General features: G+C 44.4%; 1 protein-coding gene across 1 annotated transcript in view; it reads left to right on the top strand.

Annotated features, from left to right (window-relative positions):
* The first annotated feature begins 338 nt into the window (after nucleotides 1-338).
* LOC148197467 (uncharacterized) overlaps nucleotides 339-27827 on the top strand; it is a 50679-nt gene continuing 23190 nt past the window's right edge. The window contains exons 1-3 of the mRNA XM_088093708.1: nucleotides 339-1292; nucleotides 1536-1714; nucleotides 1811-2600. Of these exons, the coding sequence (XP_087949834.1) occupies nucleotides 339-1292; nucleotides 1536-1714; nucleotides 1811-2600 (1923 nt within the window). The remainder of the gene's footprint in view (nucleotides 1293-1535; nucleotides 1715-1810; nucleotides 2601-27827) is intronic.

Raw genomic sequence — 27827 nt, 5'->3', positions numbered from 1 at the left:
TTGTTTTGTGTGTTCAAAATTTTTGTGATATCGTTTCATGATTTTAGGGTGTTGTGACTTAGTGCATGACTAGGGGAAATCCTGGGCCTATACCACCCTTTGATCCTGAGATTGATAGAACTTTTCATAGGTTAGCTAGGCATTCTAGAAATTTATCTTTAGAGTCTGTTTTTGAGTCTGTTCCATTGGATACTGTGCATCCTACTGCTGAGTACTTTGTGCATACTGCATCTACTGCATCTGTTGCATCTGCACGTGATTCTGATTCTGATTCTGTTGTTTTTCACACTGAGATCAATATGGCACAACCTCCACCTCGTGGGAGGACTTTTAGGGAGATGGTTGCACCTGATTTCGATATCGAAAGCTTGTGCATCCAATATCCTGATGAGGACGTTCCATTTGTTCTCAAGACTGGACTAATCCATTTGTTGCCCAAGTTTCATGGTCTTGCAGGTGAGAGTCCTCATAAGCATTTGAAGGAATTCCACATTGTCTGTTCTAGTATGAAACCACATGATGTTCCTGAAGAGCACATCTTCTTGAAGGCATTCCCTCATTCATTGGAAAATGTTGCTAAGGATTGGTTGTATGGTTTGGCGCCTAGATCCGTCACTAGCTGGGATGATCTGAAGAGGCTGTTCTTAGATAAATTTTTTCCAGCAGCCCGGACCACAGCTATCAGAAAAGACATAACTGGGATTAGGCAGCTTGGTGGAGAGAACTTATATGAGTATTGGGAGAGATTCAAGACACTTTGTGCTAGTTGTCCCCACCACCAGATACATGAGCATCTCCTTGTCCAGTATTTCTATGAGGGTTTGAACAACATGGACCGTGGTATGATTGATGCTGCCAGTGGTGGAGCTCTTGGAGACACCACACCTGCTGAGGCCAGGCAATTGATTGAGAAGATGGCCTCCAACTCCCAGCAGTTTAGCACCAGGAATGATGCCATTGTTGTGAGGGGCGTACATGATGTTGTTGCCCAGTCTTTATCAGCTGTTGAAAGCAAGTTGGAAGGAAAGATTGACTCTCTTACGAAGATGGTGACACAGTTGACTACCAACCAGAGATCTGCAGCTCCATCTGCATCTGTTGCACGACTATGTGCTATTTGTCCTTCCAGTGACCACTATACAGATGCTTGTCCTTCTTTGCAACACTCTGCTGCCTCTGATGCGCCTCAGGCTTATGCTACGAACATCTACAACAATAGGCAGCAACAACAGCAAAATCATGACTTATCCAGCAACAGGTACAACCCAGGGTGGAGGAATCACCCCAATCTGAGATGGAACAATGCGCCACAGCATCAACAGCAGGCACCACCTTTCCAGAATGCTGGAGCACCTAACAGATATGTGCCTCCACCTATGCAACAACACCAGAGGCAACAACAACAGCAGCAACAAGAGGCACCTGCCCAACCAGTTGCCCAACCTTCCACTTCGTCTGAACCTTCATTGGAAGAGTTAGTGAGACAGATGACTATGCAAAACCTGTAGTTTCAGCAGGAGACTAGAGCTTCCATACAGAGTCTCACTAACCAGATGGGTCAGATGGCTACTCAGATAAACCAGGCGCAGTCTCAGAATTCGGATAAGTTACCATCCCAGACTGTGCAGAACCCAAGGAATGTGAGTGCCATAACCCTTAGATCAGGGAAGCAGATTTTTGTGCCTTCAGAGACCGCTTCTACACCTACACCCATGCCTGCTACTTGTCCTAGAAAGAACGACCATGACGGTCCGAGCAAGGCATTTGAGGTGGGTGAATCTTCTTCTCCAACCGGTGGTTCTTTTTCAAGTGGATCTTCTCCCTCTTCCACCACCACCGCTGCCGCACCTTCTCCATTGGTTGACCGACCTATCCCTCTACCATTCCCTTCACGGGCACTTCCTAGCAAAAAGATGGAAGATGTGGATAAGGAAATTCTGGAGAACTTCAGGAAGGTAGAGGTGAACATACCTCTACTTGATGCCATCAAGCAGATACCGAAGTATGCCAAATTCTTGAAGGAGCTGTGCACACACAAGAGGAAGATGAAGGGAAGTGAGAGGATTAGCATGGGAAGGAATGTATCTGCGCTTATTGGTAAGTCAGTCCCGCACATCCCTGAAAAGTGCAAGGACCCAGGTATATTTTGCATTCCTTGTGTGATTGGAAACAATAAATTTGAAAATGCCATGCTTGATTTGGGTGCTTCTGTTAATGTCATGCCTTTGTCTATATATGCATCTTTGTCTCTTGGTCCCTTGCAAACCACGGGTGTGGTCATTCAGTTGGCCAATAGGAGTGTTACCCACCCAGCAGGTTTCATAGAGGATGTCTTGGTTAGGGTTGGTGAATTGATTTTTCCTGCTGACTTTTATGTTTTGGAAATGGAGGAGGGATTCTCTCATGGATCCGCTCCCATTATCTTAGGCAGGCCATTCTTGAAAACTGCCCGAACTAAGATCGATGTGTATGCTGGAACTTTGTCTATGGAATTTGCTGATATTGTTGTTCATTTTAATATCCTTGATGCAATGAAATTTCCAGCTGAGGACCATTCTCTATTTAGGATCGATGCATTGGATGACATTATTGATAAATATGTTGTTGATGATTTTGATTCTTTGCATAAGAAAGAGCATTCTTTTCTATCTTCTCTACATACATGCATTGAATCTGAATTTAAGAATGATGTTGATTTTGAAGAGAATTTTGATATCCATGATGTTGATGATGTTTTTGATATGGATGATGTTGATAATGTAATTGTCATGGATATGGATTTGGAGCTTGATGAGATAGGTGTTCCGCCTTTACCTGTGAATTCTTTGGAGTCAGAATGCACTGACCACTTTGTAGGAAGTACAAATGAATCTGACTTGCAGGCACCTACTCTTGAGTTGAAACAGCTCCCAGATAACCTCAAGTACGTGTACTTGGAGGATGATGAGAAGAAACCGGTGATCATTTCCACCTCCCTTGATTCTGTTCAAGAGGAGAAGTTGCTTGGTGTGCTGAGGAAGCACAAGAAGGCCATTGGTTGGAGTTTGGCTGACATACCTGGTATTAGCCCATCCACATGCATGCATAGAATTCTTTTGGAAGATGGGGCAAGGCCAGTGAGACAGCCACAAAGAAGGCAAAACCCCGTGATCATGGACGTCATCAAGAAGGAGGTGACCAAGCTTTTGCAAGCTGGGATCATCTACCCTATTTCAGACAGTCAGTGGGTTAGCCCCATCCATGTTGTGCCCAAGAAAACTGGCCTCACTGTGGTGAAGAATGAGAGGGATGAGCTTATCCCAGCTAGAGTGCAGAACAGTTGGAGAGTCTGCATTGACTATAGGAGGCTCAACCAAGCAACCAGGAAAGATCATTTCCCCCTGCCATTCATTGATCAGATGCTGGAGCGCCTGGCAGGTAAATCTCATTATTGTTTTCTTGATGGTTTTTCTGGTTACTTTCAAATAAATATTGCGCCTGAGGATCAAGAAAAAACCACATTCACCTGCCCCTTTGGCACTTTTGCCTATAGGAGGATGCCCTTTGGTCTATGCAACGCCCCTGGTACCTTCCAGCGGTGCATGCTTAGCATTTTTAGCGACTTTCTTGAGAATTGCATAGAGGTGTTTATGGATGATTTTACTGTGTATGGATCCTCCTTTGATGCATGTTTAGACAGTCTGGAAAAAGTTTTGAAAAGATGCATAGAAACAAACCTTGTTCTCAATTTTGAGAAATGTCACTTCATGGTTGGACAAGGGTTGGTTCTAGGGCATATCATTTCTGAAAAGGGAATAGAGGTAGACCCTGCTAAGATATCTGTGATTTCGCAGTTGCCTTACCCCTCTTGCGTGCGAGAGGTGCGATCTTTTCTTGGACATGCAGGTTTCTACAGGCGCTTCATCAAAGATTTCAGCAAGAAGGCGCTTCCCTTGTCCAGACTGCTGCAGAAAGATATTGACTTTTCTTTTGATGACAGATGCAAGCAGGCGTTTGATTGCCTGAAGGAAGCTTTGACCACCGCCCCTATCATTCAGGCACCGGATTGGACAGCCCCATTTGAGCTCATGTGTGATGCGTCTAATTATGCATTAGGGGCTGTCTTGACACAGAAAATTGACAAGCTGCCGAGAGTGATCTATTATGCTTCACGCACTTTGGATGTTGCCCAGGCAAATTATACCACCACTGAAAAAGAGTTGTTGGCAATTGTTTTTGCCCTTGATAAGTTTAGGTCATATTTGCTTGGATCACCTGTTATTGTGTATACTGACCATGCAGCTCTAAAGTTTCTGTTGAAAAAGGCGGAGTCAAAGCCTAGATTGATCAGATGGATGCTACTGCTCCAGGAGTTTGACTTGCAAATTGAAGACCGGAGTGGAGCACGAAATTTGGTTGCAGACCACCTAAGCCGGATTGAAAAAGTTGGGAATGAAGCTGATGTGTTGCCCATACAAGATACCTTTCCTGACGAGAGTTTGTTGATGATTTCTTACTCTCACCCCACTCCTTGGTTTGCACACATTGTAAATTATTTGGTTGCTTCTGTTTTTCCTCCCTTAGCATCACGTGCTCAGATTGCTAAAATTAAGAGTGATGCTAAGTATTATGTTTGGGATGACCCATATCTGTGGAAGTTGTGCAGTGACCAGGTTACTAGGAGATGCATTCCGGACCATGAGATTGACTCGGTCCTGCAGTTTTGTCATGCCTCCTCACCTGGTGGTCATCTGGGGATACAGAGAACAGCTCGCAGAGTGCTTGACTGTGGTTTCTATTGGCCTTCCATCTTCAAAGATGCGGAGAAGATTTGCAGCACTTGTGAACCTTGTCAGAGAGCAGGAGGATCAATTTCACAGAGACAAGAGATGCCTCAACAACCTATGTTGTTCTGTGAGGTGATTGATGTATGGGGTATAGATTTCATGGGTCCTTTTCCTGTTTCTTTTGGTTTCTGTTATATTCTCCTTGCTGTGGATTATGTTTCAAAATGGGTGGAAGCTAGAGCCACCAGGACTAATGATGCTCGGGTTGTTGTAGATTTTGTTAGATCTCACCTCTTTTGCAGGTTTGGAGTGCCTAGAGCAATTGTTAGTGATCAAGGAACCCATTTTTGCAACAGATCCATGCAAGCTTTGCTCAAGAAATATGGGGTGACGCATAGAGTTTCTACACCTTACCACCCCCAAACAAATGGGCAGGCTGAGATCTCCAACAGGGAGATTAAGAGGATTTTGGAGAAGATTGTCCAGCCCAACAGGAAAGATTGGAGCAATAGGTTGGACGATGCTCTTTGGGCTCACAGGACAGCTTACAAAGCACCGATAGGGATGTCTCCCTACCGGGTTGTCTTCGGAAAGGCATGTCACCTACCGGTCGAGATTGAGCATCGGGCATATTGGGCCGTGAAGATTTGCAACTTCTCCATGGACGAAGCTGGAGAGGAAAGGAAGTTGCAACTGAATGAATTGGATGAGATCCGATTGGAGGCATATGAGAACTCGAAGTTCTACAAGGAAAGGACAAAGAAGTTCCATGATAGTTCTATTGTTAGAAAGGACTTCGAGGTTGGCCAACAGGTTTTGTTGTATAACTCTAGACTCGGCCTCATGGGTGGTAAGTTGAGATCAAAATGGACTGGACCTTTTGTTGTGACTAATGTTTACCCTTATGGTGCAGTAGAGATCCAAGGTCCATCTACAGCTAAAAGCTTCAAGGTGAACGGGCATAGACTGAAGCCTTTCCTCAGCAACCCATCTTTAGTGGATGTAGTGGTGGAGGAGACGTCTTTGGTCCACCCCACCTATCCTCCCATCTGACTCAGGGAGTTTCTTTTCTCCTTCCCTCCTCACTTTTATTGCACTTTGTCGATATCTGATGATTGTTCTGATTGTTTGATCTATTGATTGTGACACATTGAGGACATTGTGTCGTTTAAGTGTGGTCTATTCGGGGAGGTTGTTTCTTTGTTCATGTTTCGGTTTTTATGTAGTTTGTTGTGTCTTGTGTACAGTTTTGCATGCTTTTCATGAATTCTGGATTGTGGTTAGGTTGTCAGTTTTCCTTCACTTCATTGATACTCTGAGATGTTGGATTCTTTGCTTTTCTTTGCTTGGAAGATGATCATGATGTTTGAGAGTTGAATTGATTGTGACACAAATGCCCTGTGTGAGAAATTGAGCCACTTTATGTTCTTTCTTGTGTGTGATATGTCTCTTGATTGCTTGCACATATGCCTTGGCTTGACTCTTGTTGATAATTCTTGATTGATATGCATGTTTGGAAGTGATAAAGGCAGTTTTGTTCTTGAGCCTCTCTAGCCAAATAAGCTCACCTTGTTCTAATCCTTTGAAAACCCTTTTTGAGCCTATACTTTCCCCCATTTCTTTGTTTTGAATGCTTATACACTAGCCCTAAGTGAAAAACCATGATTACCTTAACCTTAGGGAATTTTGGAGCTTTGGAAGTGTTTTGGGAACAAGTGTGGTCTTCTTGGGGATTCTTATGAGTTGGCTAGTTGGTTCCTATTATTGTTTTGTTTTTGTAAATCTTGTCTTTTACAGTTTTGTTTTGAAAAGAGAGAAAAGAAAAGAGACAGGATAAAAAAAAAAAAAAAGAGAGCAGAAAAATAGTGAAAAAAACAAATAAAAATGTGAATAATTGTGAATAATGGAGTCAAGAAGAGGATGGAATTAGAGGTTGTGGGTGTGTTTGAATGTGTTTACACTTGTTCCCCATTGCTCCTCTGTTCCTTATGGTTTGTAGCTTCTTATCCAGATATATCCTCCCTTGTCCTTGGCCCCATTACAACCATGAAAAGACCTTTTGATTTGAACATGCGTACATGCTTGAGTGTTGATATTAGAGGCTTGCCAAGTCTATTTGTGATTGCTTTCTTGAGTGCATTGAGTGACATTGATTTACCTTAAACACTTGAGAGAAACATTGATTGTGTGCATCTGTGAGGCTCTGTTGCTTTTGATTCATCTCTTGAACTGATTGACTGCTTTCCTTGTACTGAATTGTTTGGATGATTCTTTGAGTATCTGCTTTCGTTGACTCTGTGTTGGATTCTGCCTATACCTTTTACTGTCCAGATTTCGTGAGAATTGTGCAACTGTGATTCTGTTTTGGAGTCTTTGTTGTCTGTCTGTCGAGTCTGTGTCAACTCCCTGATGTTTGAGTAGTTCCCTGGTTTTCGTTTTGGTTTTGCCCAAGAGTGCAAAAGACTAAGTGTGGTCTATTTTGATGAGTCGTTATTTCTTGAATTATATTTAGTTTATTGCACTTAAATAAACCAGGGAATTGTGTTTAATTGTTTGTTATTTCCCCGTTTTCCGAATTCCGCTTAATTTGGTCGGAAATTTGTAATTGTGCTAATTTGGATTTTCTGAGCTGATTAAGTGCATTTTTGAAATGCAGGGAAATTTCGGAAATACATTTTGGGACATCGGGAAGAGTGCCAAATAAATTCAAGACTCTCCACACGGACATTTTAGAATTAATTAAATTGTAATTCAGTAGTTTAGAATTTCTGTATCAACTCTTATATTTTGGGTCAATATTTGGTAAATTAGATTAGACCCAAAATTAGAAGTTAGTGACTTAGCACCCTAGGGTTTTATTGTGTGGACCCTACCCTAAAAAAGGAGGACACACGGCCCTTTGAAAAAAACAGTGCAGCCGCCACTTGCGACGCACCACTTACTCTTTCATTTTATTCTGACTTTGGTTTTCAAAAAAACGCTGTTTTCAATGGAAAAAGAAAAAGAAGAGCTTATGTTTTGTTCCTTTGGCTAAATTCTCATTGCCTTCTCATTTTTTGGTCTTTTATGCATTGTTGATTGATGTTTAGTCAAACAACTGTTATGGAGATTTCAATTTGAAGAAGAGGCACATTTTAGTTTAAATGAAGGGGTCTGGACGTGTGATGAGTAGCCGCCACCCTCACGGAACTTGAACTGGGAAACGTTTTTTTTTACGAAATGAAAGCTTGTGCTTGCTGGACATTTTTTTTATTCAATCTCTTCTCGCATTCTAAGAACTTAGGGGAACACCTGTCAATTTTATTTTCAATTTAGAAAGGGCACATGAGCTGGATGAACAAAGGCGGGGATTGCATTCACTTTCTTTGATGGAGGAGTGTTGACTTACTTTGCTGGAAGGAAGCACGTGAGGGCAGCTGCCAGCCTGAGAGAAGGATCTTTCATTTTAGAAGTGGAGCACCTAGTGGAGGACGTGACTTGTGAGAAGGACTCACTCGGTTACAGCAGTACGTTGGGAAGTGTTGTAGCTGCCATGGGGGAGGCGCGGATTGATAGGAGCAATTGATGTGGTGCACGGGAAAGAGAAGACATTTTCATTTTCTTTCTTATGAAGCAGCAGCGTGTGCGCACAGAGTTGAAAAGGAGAGCAGTACGTCCAGCTGAAGCATTGATTCATGGCATACGGGAAGAGCCCTCGGTTTTTCTAGCAGTACAAATACTTTCACTTGGTTTTCTTAGAAAGTTTCTTTGGAAAATGAAAGAGAGTTCATGAATTTTTGGGAGCAGAGTTTCGGTCCATCAATGCCACATCCAGTAAATGAGGCATACATGGTGATGAGTTGGAGTGAGCATGGCTGCTGCACGGGAAAAGGAGAATGAAGCGATGTTGAATGGTGCCAACCTGCAAGCTGCTGGAACGTGGTGGAAGATATATGTGCCACGGCTGGAAAAAAATGTTCACACGGTGATTTTAATTTGAGAAGCTCACACACTTTTGCATTGAAGTTTTATTCAAAGTTACATTGTGCATTTCATTTATTACCAAATGTTGCTTCTTTTATTCCAGCTGTGCATTTAAGATTTATTCCCGCTGCAATGTGTAACTAATTTGTTGGCTGACGCGTTGCATTTCATTTCCAACTTCTGCGTTTTTTTTTATTTAGTTATTTCTTTTCAAGAGGGTCATACAAGTTTTCTTAATTTAGTTGTGATGTTAGCTTAAGTGACCAATCATTTTAATTCTATTTTTATATTTGTGTTTACATCCGTGTTTATGTTCGTGTTTTAATTTATTTCATTTACGATCATAAAAACACTTTCAAAACCCCCCACTACGTGTTTGATCTGAGACTGAACCGCAATTTGGTCCTTGAGAGACGACCTAGGAGTCACTTCCTAGTCTATACTACATTCTTTTATGCACAACTTTTGTTGGGAGGTGCGACCCTCTCATCATGGACGAAGTGGAGGAAGTGGACGAAGTGGACGAAGTGGACAAAGTGGACGAAGTGGAAGAAGTGGACGAAGTGGACGAAATGGACGAAGTGGAGGAGGTGGACGAAATGGACGAAGTGGAGGAAGTGGACGAAATGGACGAAGTTGACAAAGTGGAGGAAGTGGAGGAAGTGAAGGAAGTTGACAAAGTGGATGAAGTTGTCGAAGTGGTCGAAGTGGACGAAGTGGACGAAGAGGAGGAAGTGGACAAAGTGGACGAAGTGGAGGGAGTGGACGAAGTCGACGAAGTTGACGAAATAAACGAAGTGGAGGAAGTGGAGGAAGTTGACGAAGTGGAGGAAGTTGACGAATTAGACGAAGTGGACGAAGTGGAGAAACTGGGCGAAGGGCACGAAGTGGTGGACGAAGTGGAGGAAGTTGATGAAGTGGACGAAGTGGTCGCAGTGGAGAAAGTAGAGAAAGTGGAGGAGGTGCAGGGAGTGGACGAAGTTGACGAAGTGGAGGAAGTGGAGGAAGTGGACGAAGTTGACGAAGTGGACGAAGTGGAGGAATCAGACGAATTTGACGAAGTGGAGGAAGTGGAGGAAGTTGATGAAGTGGACGAAGTGGAGGAAGTTGACCAAGTGGACGAAGTGGAGGAAGTTGACGAAGTTGACGAAGTGGAGGAAGAGGAAGAAGTGGACGAAGAGGAGGAAGTGGAGGAAGTGGAGGAATTGGTCGCAGTGGACGAAGTGGAGGAACTGGAGGAGGTGGACGAAATGGACGAAGTGGACGAAGTTGAGGAAGTGGACGAAATGGACGAAGTTGAAAAAGTGGAGGAAGTGAAGGAAGTGAACGAAGAGGAGGAAGTGGACGAAGTGGAGGGAGTGGACGAAGTTGACGAAATAGACGAAGTGGAGGAAGGGGAGGAAGTTGACAAATTAGACGAAGTGGACGAAGTTGACGAAGTGGACGAAGTGGACGAAGTTGACGAAGTGGACGAAGTGGACGAAGTGTAGGAAGTGGAGGAAGTGGAGGAAGTGGAAAAGTATAGGAAGTGGAGGAAGTGGAGGAAGAGGACAAAATGGAGGAAAGTGGAAGCAGTGGACGAAGTGGAGGAACTGGACGAAATGGACGAAGTGGATGAAGTGGACAAAGTGGACGAAGTGGACGAAGTGGACGCAGTGGACGTAGTGGACGAAGTGGAGGAGGCGGACGAAATGGACGAAGTGGACGAAGTGGAGGAAGTGGACGTAATGGACAACATTGACAAAGTGGAGGAAGTGAAAGAAGTGGAGGAAGTTGACGAAGTGGATGAAGTTGTCGAAGTGGAGGAAGTGGAGGAATTGGAGGAAGTGGAGGAAGAGGAGGAAGTGGACGAAGTCGAGGAAGTGGAGGGAGTGGATCATAACAGTTGAAAAACTGTTATTTTCATGCTTAAAGTTGATACTAAAAGCAACCTTTAGACTTAGAAACTAGCTTGAAATCATGCCTTTTGTTTATATTTTCAGAAATAAGAGAGCTGGACAGGTTTATGCTTGATTTAAGTGTTCTTGTGCAGGTTTTGAGGTGAATTTGGTGAAAGAAGTGAAGAATAAGAGAGAGGACATTCGAAAAGACAAGAAAGAGTGCAAAAAGGAGAAGTCGAAGGCACCGCTCAGCGGCAAACTACCGCTGAGCGGCACTCAAGAGGTGACGTTGGAACCGCTGAGGGGCAAAATGGCCGCTGAGGGGAAGAAAGAAGACGCGCAATCACCGCTGAGCGGTAAATACCGCTGAGCGGCACTTTTTGGGCTTGGACTTTTGTAATCTTTTGTAACTCTAGATTAGTATATAAGGGCTTGCACGTCCTATAGTTAGCATCTTTGGCAGAAACGAGGCAAACACTCTCTCTTTCACCCCTTTGAAGGAGGATCTTGGATGCTCAGGCTACCTCTTCACCTTTATTGGGTTTATTCTTTCATACTTTCATTGTAATTCATCTAGGTTCACCATGAATATGGTGAACTAAACCTTGTATGTTTGTTGGGGAGTCAAAGTAATCTCTTGAAGCTCTCATATATGGATTTGTTGAGTACATCTTTGAATTAAGACATATGCTTTCTTTCATCATTAGTTAGGGTTTTTCCTCTTTGCTCAATGCTTGCATTGTTTAACTCATTCTAATGCATGATTATTGGTTTTGTTGATACGGACACGTACGGGGAAATCTAGATCCGGGGAATTTCTCCCAATATTATACTGACAATATTATATTGGTTGCCTTTAAGCTCCTGCACTCATGAACTAATCATTAGGAATGCTAGGAATTGTATGAACTATTTGATTAGGGAATAGAATGGTACATTAGAGAGTGGCATTAACAATGATGATTTGAATGTTGAATTCCTAAAATATATGAGAGTGGATGAGATGAAATTGACCCCCAACAACATATTCATTCATATATTTCCTTGAAAGTGTTTATCTTTTGTCTTTGTCATTGATCAATTCATGCATACATATTTAATTTTCGTCTTTGCATATTAAACTTCAATTATTGTGTTCTTAAGTCTTAGCTAATCAACAAATCACATAACTAAACTAGGCCGTGAGTCCTTTGGGAGAACGATACTTGGTCTTACCAAGTTTATTACTTGAAACGATTCGGTCATACTTGCCGATTGTGAAACAAGTTTGTGACATCATATTTTGGTGCTTACAAATTTGTCCATCAGTGGACGAAGTCGACGAAGTTGACAAAATAGACGAAGTGGAGGAAGTGGATGAAGTTGACGAATTAGACAAAGTGGACGAAGTGGAGAAATTGGACGAAGGGCACGAAGTAGTGGAGGAAGTGGTGGAGGAAGTGGAGGAAGTTGATGAAGTGCACGAAGTGGTCGCAATGGAGAAAGTGGAGGAAGTGGAGGAGGTGCAGGGAGTGGACGAAGTTGACGAACTGGAGGAAGTGCACGAAGTCGACGAAGTGGAGGAAGCAGACGAATTTCACGAAGTGGACGAAGTGGAGGAAGTGGACGAAGAGGAGAAAGTTGACATAGTTGACGAAGTGGAGCAAGTTGACGAAGTGGAGGAAGTTGACGAAGTGGAGGAAGTTGACGAAGTTGACGAAGTGGAGGAAGTGGAAGAAGTGGACGAAGAGGAGGAAGTGGAGGAAGTGGAGGAAGTGGACGCATGGGACGAAGTAGAGGAACTGGAGGAGGTGGACGAAATGGACGAAGTGGACGAAATGGACGGAGTTGATAAAGTGGAGGAAGTGGAGGAAGTTGACGAAGTGGCTGAAGTTGTCGAAGTGGAGGAAGTGGACGAAGAGGAGGAAGTGGACGAAGTGGAGGGAGTGCACGAAGTCGACGAAGTTGACGAAATAGACGAAGTGGAGGAAGTGGAGGAAGTGGAGGAAGTGGAGAAACTGGTGGAAGGGCACGAAGTCGTGGACGAAGTGGAGGAAGAGGAGGAAGTTGACGAAGTGGACGAAGTGGTCGCAGTGGACAAAGTGGAGGAAGTGGAGGAAGTGGAGGAGGTGCAGGGAGTGGACGAAGTTGACGATGTGGAGGAAGTGCACGAAGTCGACGAAGTGGAGGAAGCATACGAATTTGACGAAGTGGAGGAAGTGGAGGAAGTTGACGAAGTGGACGAAATGGAGGAAATCAAGGAAGTTGAGAAAGTGGAGGAACTGGACGAAATGGACGAAGTGGACGAAGTGGTTGAAGTGGACGAAATGAGGAAGTGGAGGAGGTTGACTTAGTGGAGGAAGTGGACGAAGTGGAGGAACTGGACTAAATAGACGAAGTGGACGAAGTTGACGAAGTGGAGGAAGTGAAGGAAGTGGGGGAAACGGAGGAAGTGGAGGTACTGGACAAAATGGACAAAGTGGACAAATTTGACGAAGTGGACGAAGTGGAGGAAGTGAGGAAGTCGAGGAAGTGGACGAAGTTGACGAAGTGGACGAAGTGGAGGAAGTGGAGGAGGTGGACGAAGTGGAGGAAGTGCAAAAGTGGAGGAAGTGGACAAAGTGGAGGAACTGGACGAAATAGACGAAGTGGACGAAGTTGACCAAGTGGACGAAGTGGAGGAAGTGGACCAAGTGGACAAAGTGGAGGAAGTGGACGAAGTGAAGGAACGGGACGAAATAGACGACGTGGACGAAGTTAACGAAGTTGACGAAGTGGAGGAAGTGGACAATGTGGATGAAGTGGAGGAACTGGACAAAGTGGTGGAAGTGGAGGAACTTGAGGAACTGGACGAAATGGACGAAGTGGACAAAGTTGACCAAGTGGACGAAGTAGACGAAGTGGACGAAGTGAGGAAGTGGAGTTATTGGACGAAGTTGACGAAGTGGACGAAGGGGACGAAGTGGACGAAGTGAACGAAGTGGAGGAGGTGGAGGAAGTAGGGGAAGTGGAGGAGGTGGAGGGAGTGGAAAAGTGGAGGAAGTGGAGGAAGTGAAGGACGTTGACGAAGTGGACGAGGTGGACGAAGTGGACAAACTGGACGAAGTGGATGAAGTTGGAGGAAGAGTACGAAGTGGACGAAGTTGACGAAGTGGACGAAGTGGAGGAAGTGGAGGAAGTGAAGAACTGGACGAAATAGACGAAGTGGACGAAGTTGACGAAGTGGACGAAGTTGAGGAAGTGGACAAACTCGAGGAAGTGAAGGAAGCGGAAGAAGTGGAGGTACTGCACAAAATGGATGAAGTGGACAAAGTTCAGGAAGTGGAGGAAGTGGAGGAAGTGGAGGAAGTGGAAGAAGTGAGGAAGTGGAGGAAGTGGAGGAATTTGATGAAGTGGACGGAGTGGACGAAGGGAGCGAAGTGGATGAAGTGGAGGAAGTGGACGTAGTGGACAAACTTGACCAAGTGGACGAAGTGGAGGAATTGGACGAAGTTTACGAAGTGGACGAAGTGGAAGAAGTGAACGTAGTGGACAAACTTGACCAAGTGGACGAAGTGGAGGAATTGGACGAAGTTTACGAAGTGGACGAAGTGGAAGAAGTGAACGAAGTGGAGGAGGTGGAGGAAGTGGAGGAAGTGGAGGAGGTGGACAAAGTGGAGGAAGAGGACAAAGTGGCGGAAGTGGAGGAAGTGGATAAAGTGGAGGAAGTGGAGGAAGTGGACCAAGTGGAGGAACTGGACGAAATGGACGAAGTGGATGAGGTGGACGAAGTTTACGAAGTGGACGAAGTGGAGGACGTGGACGCAGTTGAGGACGTGGAGGAGGAGGAGGAAGTGGACCAAGTTGACGAAGTGGACCAAGTGGAGGAAATGGACGCAGTTGACGAAGTGGAGGAAGTGGACGAAGTTGACGAAGTAGACGAAGTGGATGAAGTGGAGGAAGTGGAGGAAGTGGAGGAAGTGGAAGAGGTGGAGGAACTGGAGGAAGTTGACGAAGAGGACGAAGTGGACGAAGTAGTCGAAGTGGTCAAAGTGGTCGAAGTGGTGGAAGTGGACGAAGTGGAGGAAGTGGAGGAAGTGGAGGAAGTGGAGGAGGTGGACAAAGTGGAGGAAGTGCAAAAGTGGAGGAAATGGACAAAGTGGAGGAACTGGACGAAATAGACGAAGTGGACGAAGTTGACCAAGTGGACGAAGTGGAGGAAGTGGACCAAGTGGACAAAGTGGAGGAAGTGGACGAAGTGAAGGAACGGGACGAAATAGACGACGTGGACGAAGTTAACGAAGTTGACGAAGTGGAGGAAGTGGACAAAGTGGATGAAGTGGAGGAACTGGACAAAGTGGTGGAAGTGGAGGAACTTGAGGAACTGGACGAAATGGACGAAGTGGACAAAGTTGACCAAGTGGACGAAGTATACGAAGTGGACGAAGTGAGGAAGTGGAGTTATTGGACGAAGTTGACGAAGTGGACGAAGGGGACGAAGTGGACGAAGTGAAGGAAGTGGAGGAGGTGGAGGAAGTAGGGGAAGTGGAGGAGGTGGAGGAAGTGGAGGAAGTGGAAAAGTGGAGGAAGTGAAGGAAGTGAAGGACGTTGACGAAGTGGACGAGGTGGACGAACTGGACAAACTGGACGAAGTGGACGAAGATGACAAAGTGGATGAAGTTGGAGGAAGAGTACGAAGTGGACGAAGTTGACGAAGTGGACGAAGTGGAGGAAGTGGAGGAAGTGAAGAACTGGACGAAATAGACGAAGTGGACGAAGTTGACGAAGTGGACGAAGTTGAGGAAGTGGACAAACTCGAGGAAGTGAAGGAAGCGGAAGAAGTGGAGGTACTGCACAAAATGGATGAAGTGGACAAAGTTCACGAAGTGGAGGAAGTGGAGGAAGTCGAGGAAGTGGAAGAAGTGAGGAAGTGGAGGAAGTGGAGGAATTTGATGAAGTGGACGGAGTGGACGAAGGGAGCGAAGTGGATGAAGTGGAGGAAGTGGACGTAGTGGACAAACTTGACCAAGTGGACGAAGTGGAGGAATTGGAAGAAGTTTACGAAGTGGACGAAGTGGAAGAAGTGAACGAAGTGGAGGAGGTGGAGGAAGTGGAGGAAGTGGAGGAGGTGGACAAAGTGGAGGAAGTGGACAAAGTGGCGGAAGTGGAGGATGTGGATAAAGTGGAGGAAGTGGAGGAAGTGGAGGAAGTGGACCAAGTGGAGGAACTGGACGAAATGGACGAAGTGGATGAGGTGGACGAAGTAGACGAAGTTTACGAAGTGGACGAAGTGGAGGACGTGGACGCAGTTGAGGACGTGGAGGAGGAGGAGGAAGTGGACCAAGTTGACGAAGTGGACCAAGTGGAGGAAATGGACGCAGTTGACGAAGTGGAGGAAGTGGACGAAGTTGACGAAGTAGACAAAGTGGAGGAAGTGGAGGAAGTGGAGGAGGTGAAGGAACTGGAGGAAGTTGACGAAGAGGACGAAGTGGACGAAGTAGTCGAAGTGGTCGAAGTGGTCGAAGTGGTGGAAGTGGACGAAGTGGAGGAAGTAGAGGAAGTGGAGGAGGTGGAGGAAGTGGAGCAAGTTGACGAATTTGACGAAGTGGAGGAAGTTGACGAATATGACGAAGTGGAGGAAGCGGAGGAAGTGGACGAAGTGGACGAAGTGGAGGAAGTACAGGAAGTGGAGAAAGTTGACGAAGTGGTGGAAGTGGATGATGTGGATGATGTGGAGGAAGTGGACGAAGTGGAGGAAGCTGACGAAGTGAAGGAAGTGGAGGAAGTGGAGGAAGGGGAGAAAGTGGAGGAGGTGGAGGAAGTGCACGAAATGGACGAAGTGGACGAGTGGACAAAGTGGAGGAATTGGACGAACTGCACGATGTGGAGGAAGTGGACGAAGTTAAAGAAGTGGAAGAAGTGGACGAATATGACGAAGTGGAGGAAGCGGAGGAAGTGGACGAAGTGGACGAAGTGGAGGAAGTACAGGAAGTGGAGAAAGTTGACGAAGTTGTCGAAGTGGAGGAAGTGGAGGAAGTGGACGAAGTCGATGAAGTGGACGAACTGGAGGAAGTGGAGGAAGTTGATGATGTGGACGAAATGGACGAAGTGGAGGAGGTGCAGGGAGTGGACGAAGTTGACGAGGTGGAGGAAGTGGAGGAAGTTGATGAAGTGGAGGAAGTGGAAGAAGTGGACGAAGAGGAGGATGTGGAGGAAGTGGACGAAGTTGACGAAGTGGACGAAGACGACAAAGTGCATGAAGTGGAAGAAGTAGAGGAAGTGGAGGAAGTGGACGAAGTGGAGGAACTGGACGAAGTTGACGAAGTGGAGGAAGCGTACGAATTTGACGAAGTGGAGGAAGTGGAGGAAGTTGACGAAGTGGAGGAAGTGGACGAAGTGGACGAAGGGAAAGAAGTGGAGGAGGTGCAGGAAGTTGAGGAATCGGAGGAGCTGGACGAAGTAGAGGAAGTGAAGGAAGTGGACGAAGTGGAGGAAGTGGAGGAACTAGATTAAATAGACGAAATGGATGAAGTTGTCGAAGTGGACGAAGTGGACAAAGTGGAGGAAATGGAGGAAGCGGAGGAAGTGGAGGATATGGCTGAAATGGACGAAGTGCACCAGGTTGACGAAGTGGACGAAGTGGAGGAAGAGGAGCAAGTGGAAGAAGTGGAGGAAGTGGAGGAGGTGGACGAATTGGACGAAGTGGACGAAGTGCAAAAGTGGAGGAAGTGGAGGAAGTGGAGGAAGTGGAGGAAGTGGAGGAAGTGGACAAAGTGGAGGAAGTTGACGTTGTGGAGGAAGTGGACGAACTGACGAAGTGGAGGAATTGGACGAAGTGGACGAAGTGGAAGAAGTGAACGAAGTGGAGGAGGTGGAGGAAGTGGAAGAGGTGGAAGAGGTGGACGAAGTGGAAGAAGTGGAGGAAGTGGAGGATGTGGACGAAGTGGCAGAAGTGGAGGAAGTGGACAAAGTGAAGGAAGTGAACCAAGTGGAGGAACTGGACGAAATGGACGAAGTGGATGAGGTGGATGAAGTGGACGAAGTTTACGAAGGGGACGAAGTGGAGGACGTGGACGCAGTTGAGGACGTGGAGGAGGTGGAGGAAGTGGACCAAGTTGACGAAGTGGATGAGGTGGAGGAAATGGACGCAGTTGACGAAGTGGAGGTAGTGGACGAAGTTGACGATGTGAACGAAGTGGAGGAAGTGGAGGAGGTGGAGGAAGTAGAGGAAGTGGACGGAATAGTCGAAGTGGTCGAAGTGGAGGAAGTGGAAGAAGTGGACAAATTGAAGGAAGTAGAGGAAGTGGAGGAGGTGGAGGAAGTGGAGGAAGTGGAGGAAGTTGACAAATTTGACGAAGTGGAGGAAGTTGACGAATTTGACGAATTGGAGGAAGTGGAGGAAGTGGAGGAAGTGGAGGAAGTAGAGGAAGTGGAGAAAGTTGACGAAGTGAACGAAGTTGTCGAAGTGGACGAAGTGGAGGAAGTTGACGAAGTCGATGAAGTGGACGAAGTGGATGAAGTAGACGAAAGAGCCGAAGTGGAGGAAGTACACGAAGTGGACGAAGTGCACGAATTGGAGGAGGTGGAAGGAGTGGACGAAGTTGACGAAGTGCACGAACTGGACGAAGTGGACGAAGTGGACGAAGTAGAGGAAGCGTACGAATTTGACGAGGTGGAGTAAGTGGACGAAGTGTACGAATTTGACGAGGTGGAGTAAGAGGAAGCGTATGTGCTTGAGTGTTGATATTAGAGGCTTGCCAAGTCTATTTGTGATTGCTTTCTTGAGTGCATTGAGTGAGATTGACTTACCTTAAACACTTGAGAGAAACACCGATTGTGTGCATCTGTGAGGCTCTGTTGCTTTTGATTCATCTCTTGAACTGATTGACTGTTTCCCTTGTACTGAACTGTTTGGATGATTCTTTGAGTAGTTGCTTTCATTGACTCTGTGTGGGATTCTGCCTATACCTTTTACCGTCCAGATTTTGTGAGAATTGTGCAACTGTGTTTCTGTTTTGGAGTCTTTGTTGTCTGTCTGTCGAGCCTGTGTCAGCTCCCTGATGTTTGAGTAGTTCCCTGGTTTTCGTCTTGGTTTTGCCCAGGAGTGCAAAAGACTAAGTGTGGTCTATTTTGATGAGTCGTTATTTCTTGAATTATATTTAGTTTATTGCACTTAAATAAACCAGGGAATTGTGTTTAATTGTTTGTTATTTCCCCGTTTTCCGAATTCTGCTTAATTTGGTCGGAAATTTGTAATTGTGCTAATTTGGGTTTTCTGAGCTGATTAAGTGCATTTTTGAAGTGCAGGAAAATTTCGGAAATACATTTTGGGACATCAGGAAGAATGCCAAATAAATTCAAGACTCTCCACACATACATTTTAGAATTAATTAAATTGTAATTCAGTAGTTTAGAATTTCTGTATCAACTCTTATAATTTGGGTCAATTTTTGGTAAATTAGATTAGACCCAAAATTAGAAGTTAGTGACTTGGCACCCTAGGGTTTTATTGTGTGGACCCTGCCCTAAAAAAAGAGGACACACGGTTCTTAGAAAAACAGCCCAGCCGTCACACATTTTGGAACTTTTTTTTTTTTTTACTCACTCCCAGCCTCTCGGTTTGTTTTTTTTTTGCTTTTGCTTTGAACGTTTTGGGAATGTGAGAGCTAGGGAGTGTATTCAAGTTGGAAATGGATGAAAGAACTTCATTTTAATTTGGCTGATTTACTCATTGGCATTTTCATTTCTTTGGTTCAGCAATTTTTTTTCTTTTAGAGAAACGTTGAACGTTGGGTACACCTTGAGAAGCACTCGATTCCTTGGGAAAGCTCTCGTCTTTTTTTCATTCCAGTAGCTCCCTTCCCTTCTCGGCTTGCATCCTTGGAGAAGAATGAATGCTGAAACGGTGATGGAGTTCGAGTGTGTGTTGTCACGGAAGGGGTGCACGTGAATGAACCTGCAAACTGTTGGATGGTAGAAGGTGTGTCCGTGACGTGGAGCAAGGCATGGAGCACGAGGAATGATTTTCTTTTTCGTTTCTTTAAGTTGAGACGGTGATTGATGATGGAGAGAAGCAGCACGAAGGATTTTGGAAGGGAGGAAGCTTGTACAACAGCACACGTGAAGTTGGAGTGGTAGCAGTATGTGTCACGGTTTTGGAAAAGAAAAGGAAGTGGGGTCTTTGAATATTGCATGGTTCCTATTCCCTTTCTTAGAGTAATCCACGGTTTTGGGGAGAGAAAAGAAGTGTATTTTAATCATTTGAGAAGCTCGTGGTGCAACACGTTAATAGGTAAGGCTCCATTTGTTTATTCTATTTCTTTCTCTGGATGTAAAGCTTGTTGATTAGATGGGGGTAGGTAGTGGAAGTGGTGATTCACGGCTGGAAGAAAAGAGAATTGTCTTTCTTGTTTGAGATTGAAGAAGTGATTAGATGTGGTATGTACACGGGGGTAAGCTTGAGGAAGGGAATTTTTATTCAATTGCCTTGGAGTAGAAGGAAGCATTGGACGAGACTAACAAGGTGTGCACGGAAGTGGAGCCCTTTTTATTTTCTTTACTGTACCAAGGAAGAATACATCCCAAATTGAAACGTGATTGACTTTTGGTGCATTCCAATTACCAACTTCCGCATTTCTTGCTTAATTATGTGCATATGAGTTGGCGCCTACTTGCGTTTATGGAATTGTCAGTTTGATACCCCTCAGTCTACTTAAGCAAGCTTTATCATAACTGGACGGTGCCCTTTATTTACCATAGTTAAGCTTTGTTCCAATTGTTTCATGATAAGCTGATTTGAAAGCTACTGTCACGGTTAGAGAGGATTTTCAGAAACATTTTAATTTCAATTCCTTTTGGTAGAAGCATGTTTTACATTATAGGTTGTATTGAATTTCTTCCTGGTAAATTGCGTTTGGACATTTATATGTTATAGTGTTCAATTTAATGTTTTCATGTTTGGCCGGTTATGCTTGAATGCCAATTTTTAATTTATCCGCAACCTAAAACATTTTCAAAACACCCCCCCCCCCACTGCGTGTTTGACCTGAGACTTGAACCAAATTTGGTCCTTGAGAGACGACCTAGGAGTCACTTCCTAGCACTGTACTGCATTCTTTTATGCACAACTTTTGTGGGAGGTGCGACCCTCTCATTAAAATGGCGCCGTTGCCGGGGACCAACGGTTCAGTCTTAGGTCTTTTTGTTGTGTTAGTGTGTGTTGTGTTTTGTCTTGTGTTGTGATGTGATGTTCTGTTTGGTGTGTGTGGTGCATGTATAAATGTGTTGTGTTTTATTTGTTTCGTAATTTTTAGTATTTTTCTTTTTCCATGTCTACCTATTTTGGTTATGTGAATAGTGCTTATTCTGTGAGTGCCTCTGATTATGATTCTCCTTCTGCATGTTACTCTGATTGTAATTCTGCTGACTTTTATGCTGAGAACAATATGACCCATCCTCCAACTTCTGAGAGCTCTCTTTGGGAGCCGGTTCCACCTAATGAGGATGGTGATCATTTAGTTCTCACCACTGGACTGATGAATTTGTTGCCCAAGTTTTATGGTCTTGCAGATGAATGCCCACATGAACATTTGGATAGGCTTTATCGAATTTGCTCTTTAATGAAACTTCCAAATGTTCTGGACGATCTAGTTTTCTTAAGGGCATTCCCGCACTCATTAGAAAGAGCAGCAAAAGATTGGAAAGACTCTCTTCCTCCAGGATCCATTACCAGATGGGAAGATCTTAAGCATAAATTTCTGAGCAAATTCTCCCATGTGCAAGATGGATACGACAACGGTCTTGGATGGAATGACCCTACCTTGGGATGGTACAATGCTCCACAACATCAATATCAAGAACCACCATTCCAGAGTACTTTCATGCCTCCACCAGTCCAGCAATATCAGAGTCAGCAATATGGTGCTTCTGCCGAAACAGCTCCTCAGCCTTCTATTTCTGAGCCTACATTGCAGGAGTTGTTGGAGCAATTGACCATGCAGAACCTGCAGTTTCAGCAAGAGACCAGAGCGTCCATTCAGAGCTTGAATGACCAGATAGGGCAGATGGCTACTCAATTAAATAAGGAACAATCTCAAGATTCAGAGTTACCATTTCAGACTGTGCTGATTCCTGATGATGTTAGTGTCATCCACATAGAAGATGGGGAGCAGAGTTATGAGCTTACTACTGCGCCACATACTTTCCCACCTTCAGATGGTCCTACTCTTGCACCTGAGGAGAGTGATGAGTATTTTGAGGAGCAGGCAGAAATAAGCAGTAACCCTGAACCAGGTAGACCACCTTCATCTTCCCACACTTTAGCAATCTTCAAGGAAGAGGAGGTAAGCATACCTCAATTTGATTATGTTGATGATTATGTTGTTGAGAGGTATGCTGGTGATTGTATTGTTGTTGAGTCTGATTTTAATTTTCCCTCTATGCATGATGAGAACCAATTTTTGATGTCGCATCCGAATGTTTATTCTTCATGCATTGAACATGAATCTGAGTCTGTCGTTGATATTGCTTGTGATTTTGAAATTGATTCATGTTCTGAGGATGTATCTGAGGTTCAGTCTGTTACACTGGGATTGGGTGTTATACCCCTGCATGTAAGCCACATTGCACTAACCCTATTGCAGGAGGTACACAAGAATTTGACCAACATGCACCCACAGTGGAAAACAAAGGTGCTAACACTCACAAAAGCTTCAACATCAGTAGGCACCGGCTGAACCCGCTCATCAACAGTCTTTGCTTCTTAGATCCAGCTGTGGATGATATCTCCTTGCTAGATCAAATCTGGAGGATGAAGCAATTCTTCCTCAAAACTTCCTGGCTGGATCCAATGGTGGAAGACATCTCCCTGCAAGTCCAAAATTGGCAACTGCCACCATGATCAGGGGAGTTTTCTTTTTCTCTTCTCCCCCTTTCCCTACTTTTATTGCACTTGTCCATGATCTGTTGACTATTTTGATTCCTGATCTTATGCTTATGACACATTGAGGACACTGTGTAGTTTAAGTGTGGTCTATTTATTGGGGGAGATTTTTATTTTTCTTTGTTAGTTTTTGTTTTTATTTTTTCTTTGTTAGTTTTTGTTTTTCGTGTTAAATTTTTTCTTTTCTAGGTAGTTTTTGTCGTGTCTTGTATACAGTTGTGCATGATTCCCTTCATTTCTGAACTTTGTTTGGGTTGTAGACTTATCATTTCCTTCACTTCATTGATACTCTGAGATGTTGAAATCCTTGCTTTTCTCTGCTTGGAAGATGATCATGATGTTTGAGAGTTGAATTGATTGTTACACAAATGCCCTGTGTGACAATTTGAGCCAATTTATGTTCTTTCTTGTGTGTGATATGTCTCTTGATTGCTTGCACATATGCCTTGGCTTGACTCTTGTTGAAAATTCTTGATTGATATGCATGTTTGGAAGTGATAAAGGCAGTTTTGTTCTTGAGCCTCTCTAGCCAAATAAGCCTACCTTATTGTGATCCTCTGATAACCCTTTTGAGCCTGTACTTTCCCCATTTCTTTGTTTTGAAGCTCATACACTAACCCTAAGTGAAAAACCATGTTTAACTTAACCTTAGGGAATTTTGGAGCTTTGGAAGTGTTTTGGGAACAAGTGTGGTCTTCGTGGGGATTCTGATGAATTGGCTAGTTGGTTCCTCTTCTTGTTTTGTTTCGTAAATATGTTTTATATTTTGTCTCTAACAGTTGTGTGCTAAAGAGAGAAAAGAAAAGAGACAGGATGAAAAAAAAAAAGAGCAGAAAAATAATGAAAGAAAAAAAATGTGAATAATTGTGAATAATGGAGTCAAGAAGAGGATGGAATTAGAGGTTGTGGGTGTGTCTGAATGTGTTTACACTTGTTGCCCATAGCTCCTCTGTTCCTTATGGTTTGTAGCTTCTTATCCAGATATATCCTCCCTTGTCCTTGGCCTCATTACAACCATGAAAAGACCTTTTGATTTGAACATGCGTATGTGCTTGAGTGTTGATATTAGAGGCTTGCCAAGTCTATTTGTGATTGCTTTCTTGAGTGCATTGAGTGACATTGACTTACCTTAAACACTTGAGAGAAACATCGATTGTGTGCATCTGTGAGGCTCTGTTGCTTTTGATTCATCTCTTGAACTGATTGACGGTTTCCCTTGTACTGAACTGTTTGGATGATTCTTTGAGTAGTTGCTTTCATTGACTCTGTGTGGGATTCTGCCTATACCTTTTACCGTCCAGATTTTGTGAGAATTGTGCAACTGTGTTTCTGTTTTGGAGTCTTTGTTGTCTGTCTGTCGAGCCTGTGTCAGCTCCCTGATGTTTGAGTAGTTCCCTGGTTTTCGTCTTGGTTTTGCCCAGGAGTGCAAAAGACTAAGTGTGGTCTATTTTGATGAGTCGTTATTTCTTGAATTATATTTAGTTTATTGCACTTAAATAAACCAGGGAATTGTGTTTAATTGTTTGTTATTTCCCCGTTTTCCGAATTCTGCTTAATTTGGTCGGAAATTTGTAATTGTGCTAATTTGGGTTTTCTGAGCTGATTAAGTGCATTTTTGAAGTGCAGGAAAATTTCGGAAATACATTTTGGGACATCAGGAAGAATGCCAAATAAATTCAAGACTCTCCACACATACATTTTAGAATTAATTAAATTGTAATTCAGTAGTTTAGAATTTCTGTATCAACTCTTATAATTTGGGTCAATTTTTGGTAAATTAGATTAGACCCAAAATTAGAAGTTAGTGACTTGGCACCCTAGGGTTTTATTGTGTGGACCCTGCCCTAAAAAAAGAGGACACACGGCCCTTAGAAAAAGAGCCCAGCCGTCACACATTTTGGAACTTTTTTTTTTTTACTCATTCCCAGCCTCTCGGTTTTTTTTTTTGGCTTTTGCTTTGAACGTTTTGGGAATGTGAGAGCTGGGGAGTGTATTCAAGTTGGAAATGGATGAAAGAACTTCATTTTAATTTGGCTGATTTACTCATTGGCATTTTCATTTCTTTGGTTCAGCAATTTTTTTTCTTTTAGAGAAACGTTGAACGTTGGGTACACCTTGAGAAGCACTCGGTTCCTTGGGAAAGCTCTCGTTTTTTTTTCATTCCAGTAGCTCCCTTCCCTTCTCGGCTTGCATCCTTGGAGAAGAATGAATGCTGAAACGGTGATGGAGTTCGAGTGTGTGTTGTCACGGAAGGGGTGCACGTGAATGAACCTGCAAATTGTTGGATGGTAGAAGGTGTGTCCGTGACGTGGAGCAAGGCATGGAGCACGAGGAATGATTTTCTTTTTCCTTTCTTTAAGTTGAGACGGTGATTGATGATGGAGAGAAGCAGCATGAAGGATTTTGGAAGGGAGGAAGCTTGTACAACAGCACACGTGAAGTTGGAGTGGTAGCAGTATGTGTCACGGTTTTGGAAAAGAAAAGGAAGTGGGGTCTTTGAATATTGCATGGTTCCTATTCCCTTTCTTAGAGTAATCCACGGTTTTGGGGAGAGAAAAGAAGTGTATTTTAATCATTTGAGAAGCTCATGGTGCAGCACGTTAATAGGTAAGGCTCCATTTGTTTATTCTATTTCTTTCTCTGGATGTAAAGCTTGTTGATTAGATGGGGGTAGGTAGTGGAAGTGGTGATTCACGGCTGGAAGAAAAGAGAATTGTCTTTCTTGTTTGAGATTGAAGAAGTGATTAGATGTGGTATGTGTACGGTGGTAAGCTTGAGGAAGGGAATTTTTATTCAATTGCCTTGGAGTAGAAGGAAGCATTGGACGAGACTAACAAGGTGTGCACGGAAGTGGAGCCCTTTTTATTTTCTTTACTGTACCAAGGAAGAATACATCCCAAATTGAAACGTGATTGACTTTTGGTGCATTCCAATTACCAACTTCCGCATTTCTTGCTTAATTATGTGCGTATGAGTTGGCGCCTACTTGCGTTTATGGAATTGTCAGTTTGATACCCCTCAGTCTACTTAAGCAAGCTTTATCATAACTGGACGGTGCCCTTTATTTACCATAGTTAAGCTTTGTTCCAATTGTTTCATGATAAGCTGATTTGAAAGCTACTGTCACGGTTAGAGAGGATTTTCAGAAACATTTTAATTTCAATTCCTTTGGGTAGAAGCATGTTTTACATTATAGGTTGTATTGAATTTCTTCCTGGTAAATTGCGTTTGGACATTTATATGTTATAGTGTTCAATTTAATGTTTTCATGTTTGGCTGGTTATGCTTGAATGCCAATTTTTAATTTATCCGCAACCTAAAACATTTTCAAAACACCCCCCACTGCGTGTTTGACCTGAGACTTGAACCAAATTTGGTCCTTGAGAGACGACCTAGGAGTCACTTCCTAGCACTGTACTACATTCTTTTATGCACAACTTTTGTGGGAGGTGCGACCCTCTCATTATCGAGGAAGTGGAGCAAGTTGACGAAGTTGACGAAGTGGACAAAGTTCACGAAGTGGAGGAAATGGACAAAGAGGAGGAAGTGGAGGAAGTTGACGAAGTGGACGAAATGGACGAAATGGACGAAATGGACGAAGTGGACGAAGATGACAAAGTCGATCAAGTGGAGGAAGTGGAAAATGGGAGGAAGTGGACGAAGTGGAGGAAGTGAGGAAGTGGACGAAGTGGAGGAAGTGAGGAAGTGGAGGAACTGGACGAAGTGGACGAAGTTGACGAAGTGGAGGAAGTGGACTGAGTGGAGGAAGTGGAGGAGGTGGAGGAGGTGGGCGAAATGGAGGAAGTAGAGGAAGTGGAGGAAGTAGAGGAAGTGGATGAAGTTGACGAAGTGGATGAAGTGGACCAAGTCGAGGAAGTGGAGGAAGTTGACGAAGTGGAGGAAGTGGACGAAGTAGACGAAGGGAAAGAAGTGGAGGAGGTGGAGGAAGTTGAGGAATCGGTGGAGCTGGACGAAGAGAGGAAGTGGAGGAAGTAGACGAAGTGGAGGAAGTGGAGGAACTAGACTAAATAGACGAAATGGACGAAGTTGTCGAAGTGGACGAAGTGGACAAAGTGGAGGAAATGGAGGAAGCGGAGGAAGTGGAGGATATGGCCGAAATGGACGAAGTGGACTAGGTTGACGAAGTGGACGAAGTGGAGGAAGAGGAGCAAGTGGAAGAAGTGGAGGAAGTGGAGGAGGTGGACGAATTGGAGGAAGTGGACGAAGTGCAAAAGTGGAGGAAGTGGAGGAAGTGGAGAAAGTGGAAGAAGTGGACAGAGTGGAGGAAGTTGACGAAGTGGAGGAAGTGACCGAAGTGACGAAGTGGAGGAATTGGACGAAGTTGACGAAGTGGTCGAAGTGGAAGAAGTGAACGAAGTGGAGGAGGTGGAGGAAGTGGAAGAAGTGGAAGAGGGTGACGAAGTGGAGGAAGTGGAGGAAGTGGAGGATGTGGACAAAGTGGCGGAAGTGGAGGAAGTGGACAGAGTGAAGGAAGTGGACCAAGTGGAGGAACTGGACGAAATGGACGAAGTGGATGAGGTGGACGAAGTGGACGAAGTTTACGAAGGGGACGTAGTGGAGGACGTGGACGCAGTAGAGGACGTGGAAGAGGTGGAGGAAGTGGACCAAGTTGACGAAGTGGAAGAGGTGGAGGAAATGGACGCAGTTGACGAAGTGGAGGAAGTGGACGAAGTTGACGAAGTGAACGAAGTGGAGGAAGTGGAGGAAGTGGAGGAAGTAAAGGAAGTGGACGAAGTGGACGGAATAGTCGAAGTGGTCAAAGTGGAGGAAGTGGAGGAAGTGGACGAAGTGGAGGAAGTAGAGGAAGTGGAGGAGGTGGAGGAAGTGGAGGAAGTGGAGGAAGTGGAGGAAGTGGAGGAAGTGGAGGAAGTTGACGAATTTGACTAAGTGGAGGAAATTGACAAATTTGACGATTTGGAGGAAGTGGAGGAAGTGGAGGAAGTGGATAAAGTTCACGAAGTGAACGAAGTTGTCGAAGTGGACGAAGTGGAGGAAGTGGACGAAGTCACTGAAGTGGACGAAGTAGACGAAAGAGACGAAGTGGAGGAAGTTGACGAGGTGGACGAAGTGGACGACGTGGACGACGTGGAGGAAGTGGAGGAGGTGGAGGAGGTGGGCGAAGTGGAGGAAGTGGAGGAAGTAGAGGAAGTGGATGAAGTTGACGAAGTGGATGAAATGGACGAAGTGGAGGAAGTGGACGAAGTGGAGGAAGTGGTCGAAGTTGTCGGAGTTGACGAAGAGGACGAAGTGGACAAAAAGGACGAAGTTGACGAAGTGGTCGAAGTGGTCGAAGTGGAT

The sequence above is a fragment of the Vigna umbellata genome, chromosome 6 (assembly GCF_029865625.1).
Source record: "Vigna umbellata cultivar VRB3 chromosome 6, Vumbellata_1.0, whole genome shotgun sequence".
Taxonomy (NCBI): domain Eukaryota; kingdom Viridiplantae; phylum Streptophyta; class Magnoliopsida; order Fabales; family Fabaceae; genus Vigna; species Vigna umbellata.
The sequence above is the reverse complement of the archived record's forward strand: the minus strand, read 5'-3'. Positions and strand labels throughout refer to the sequence as shown.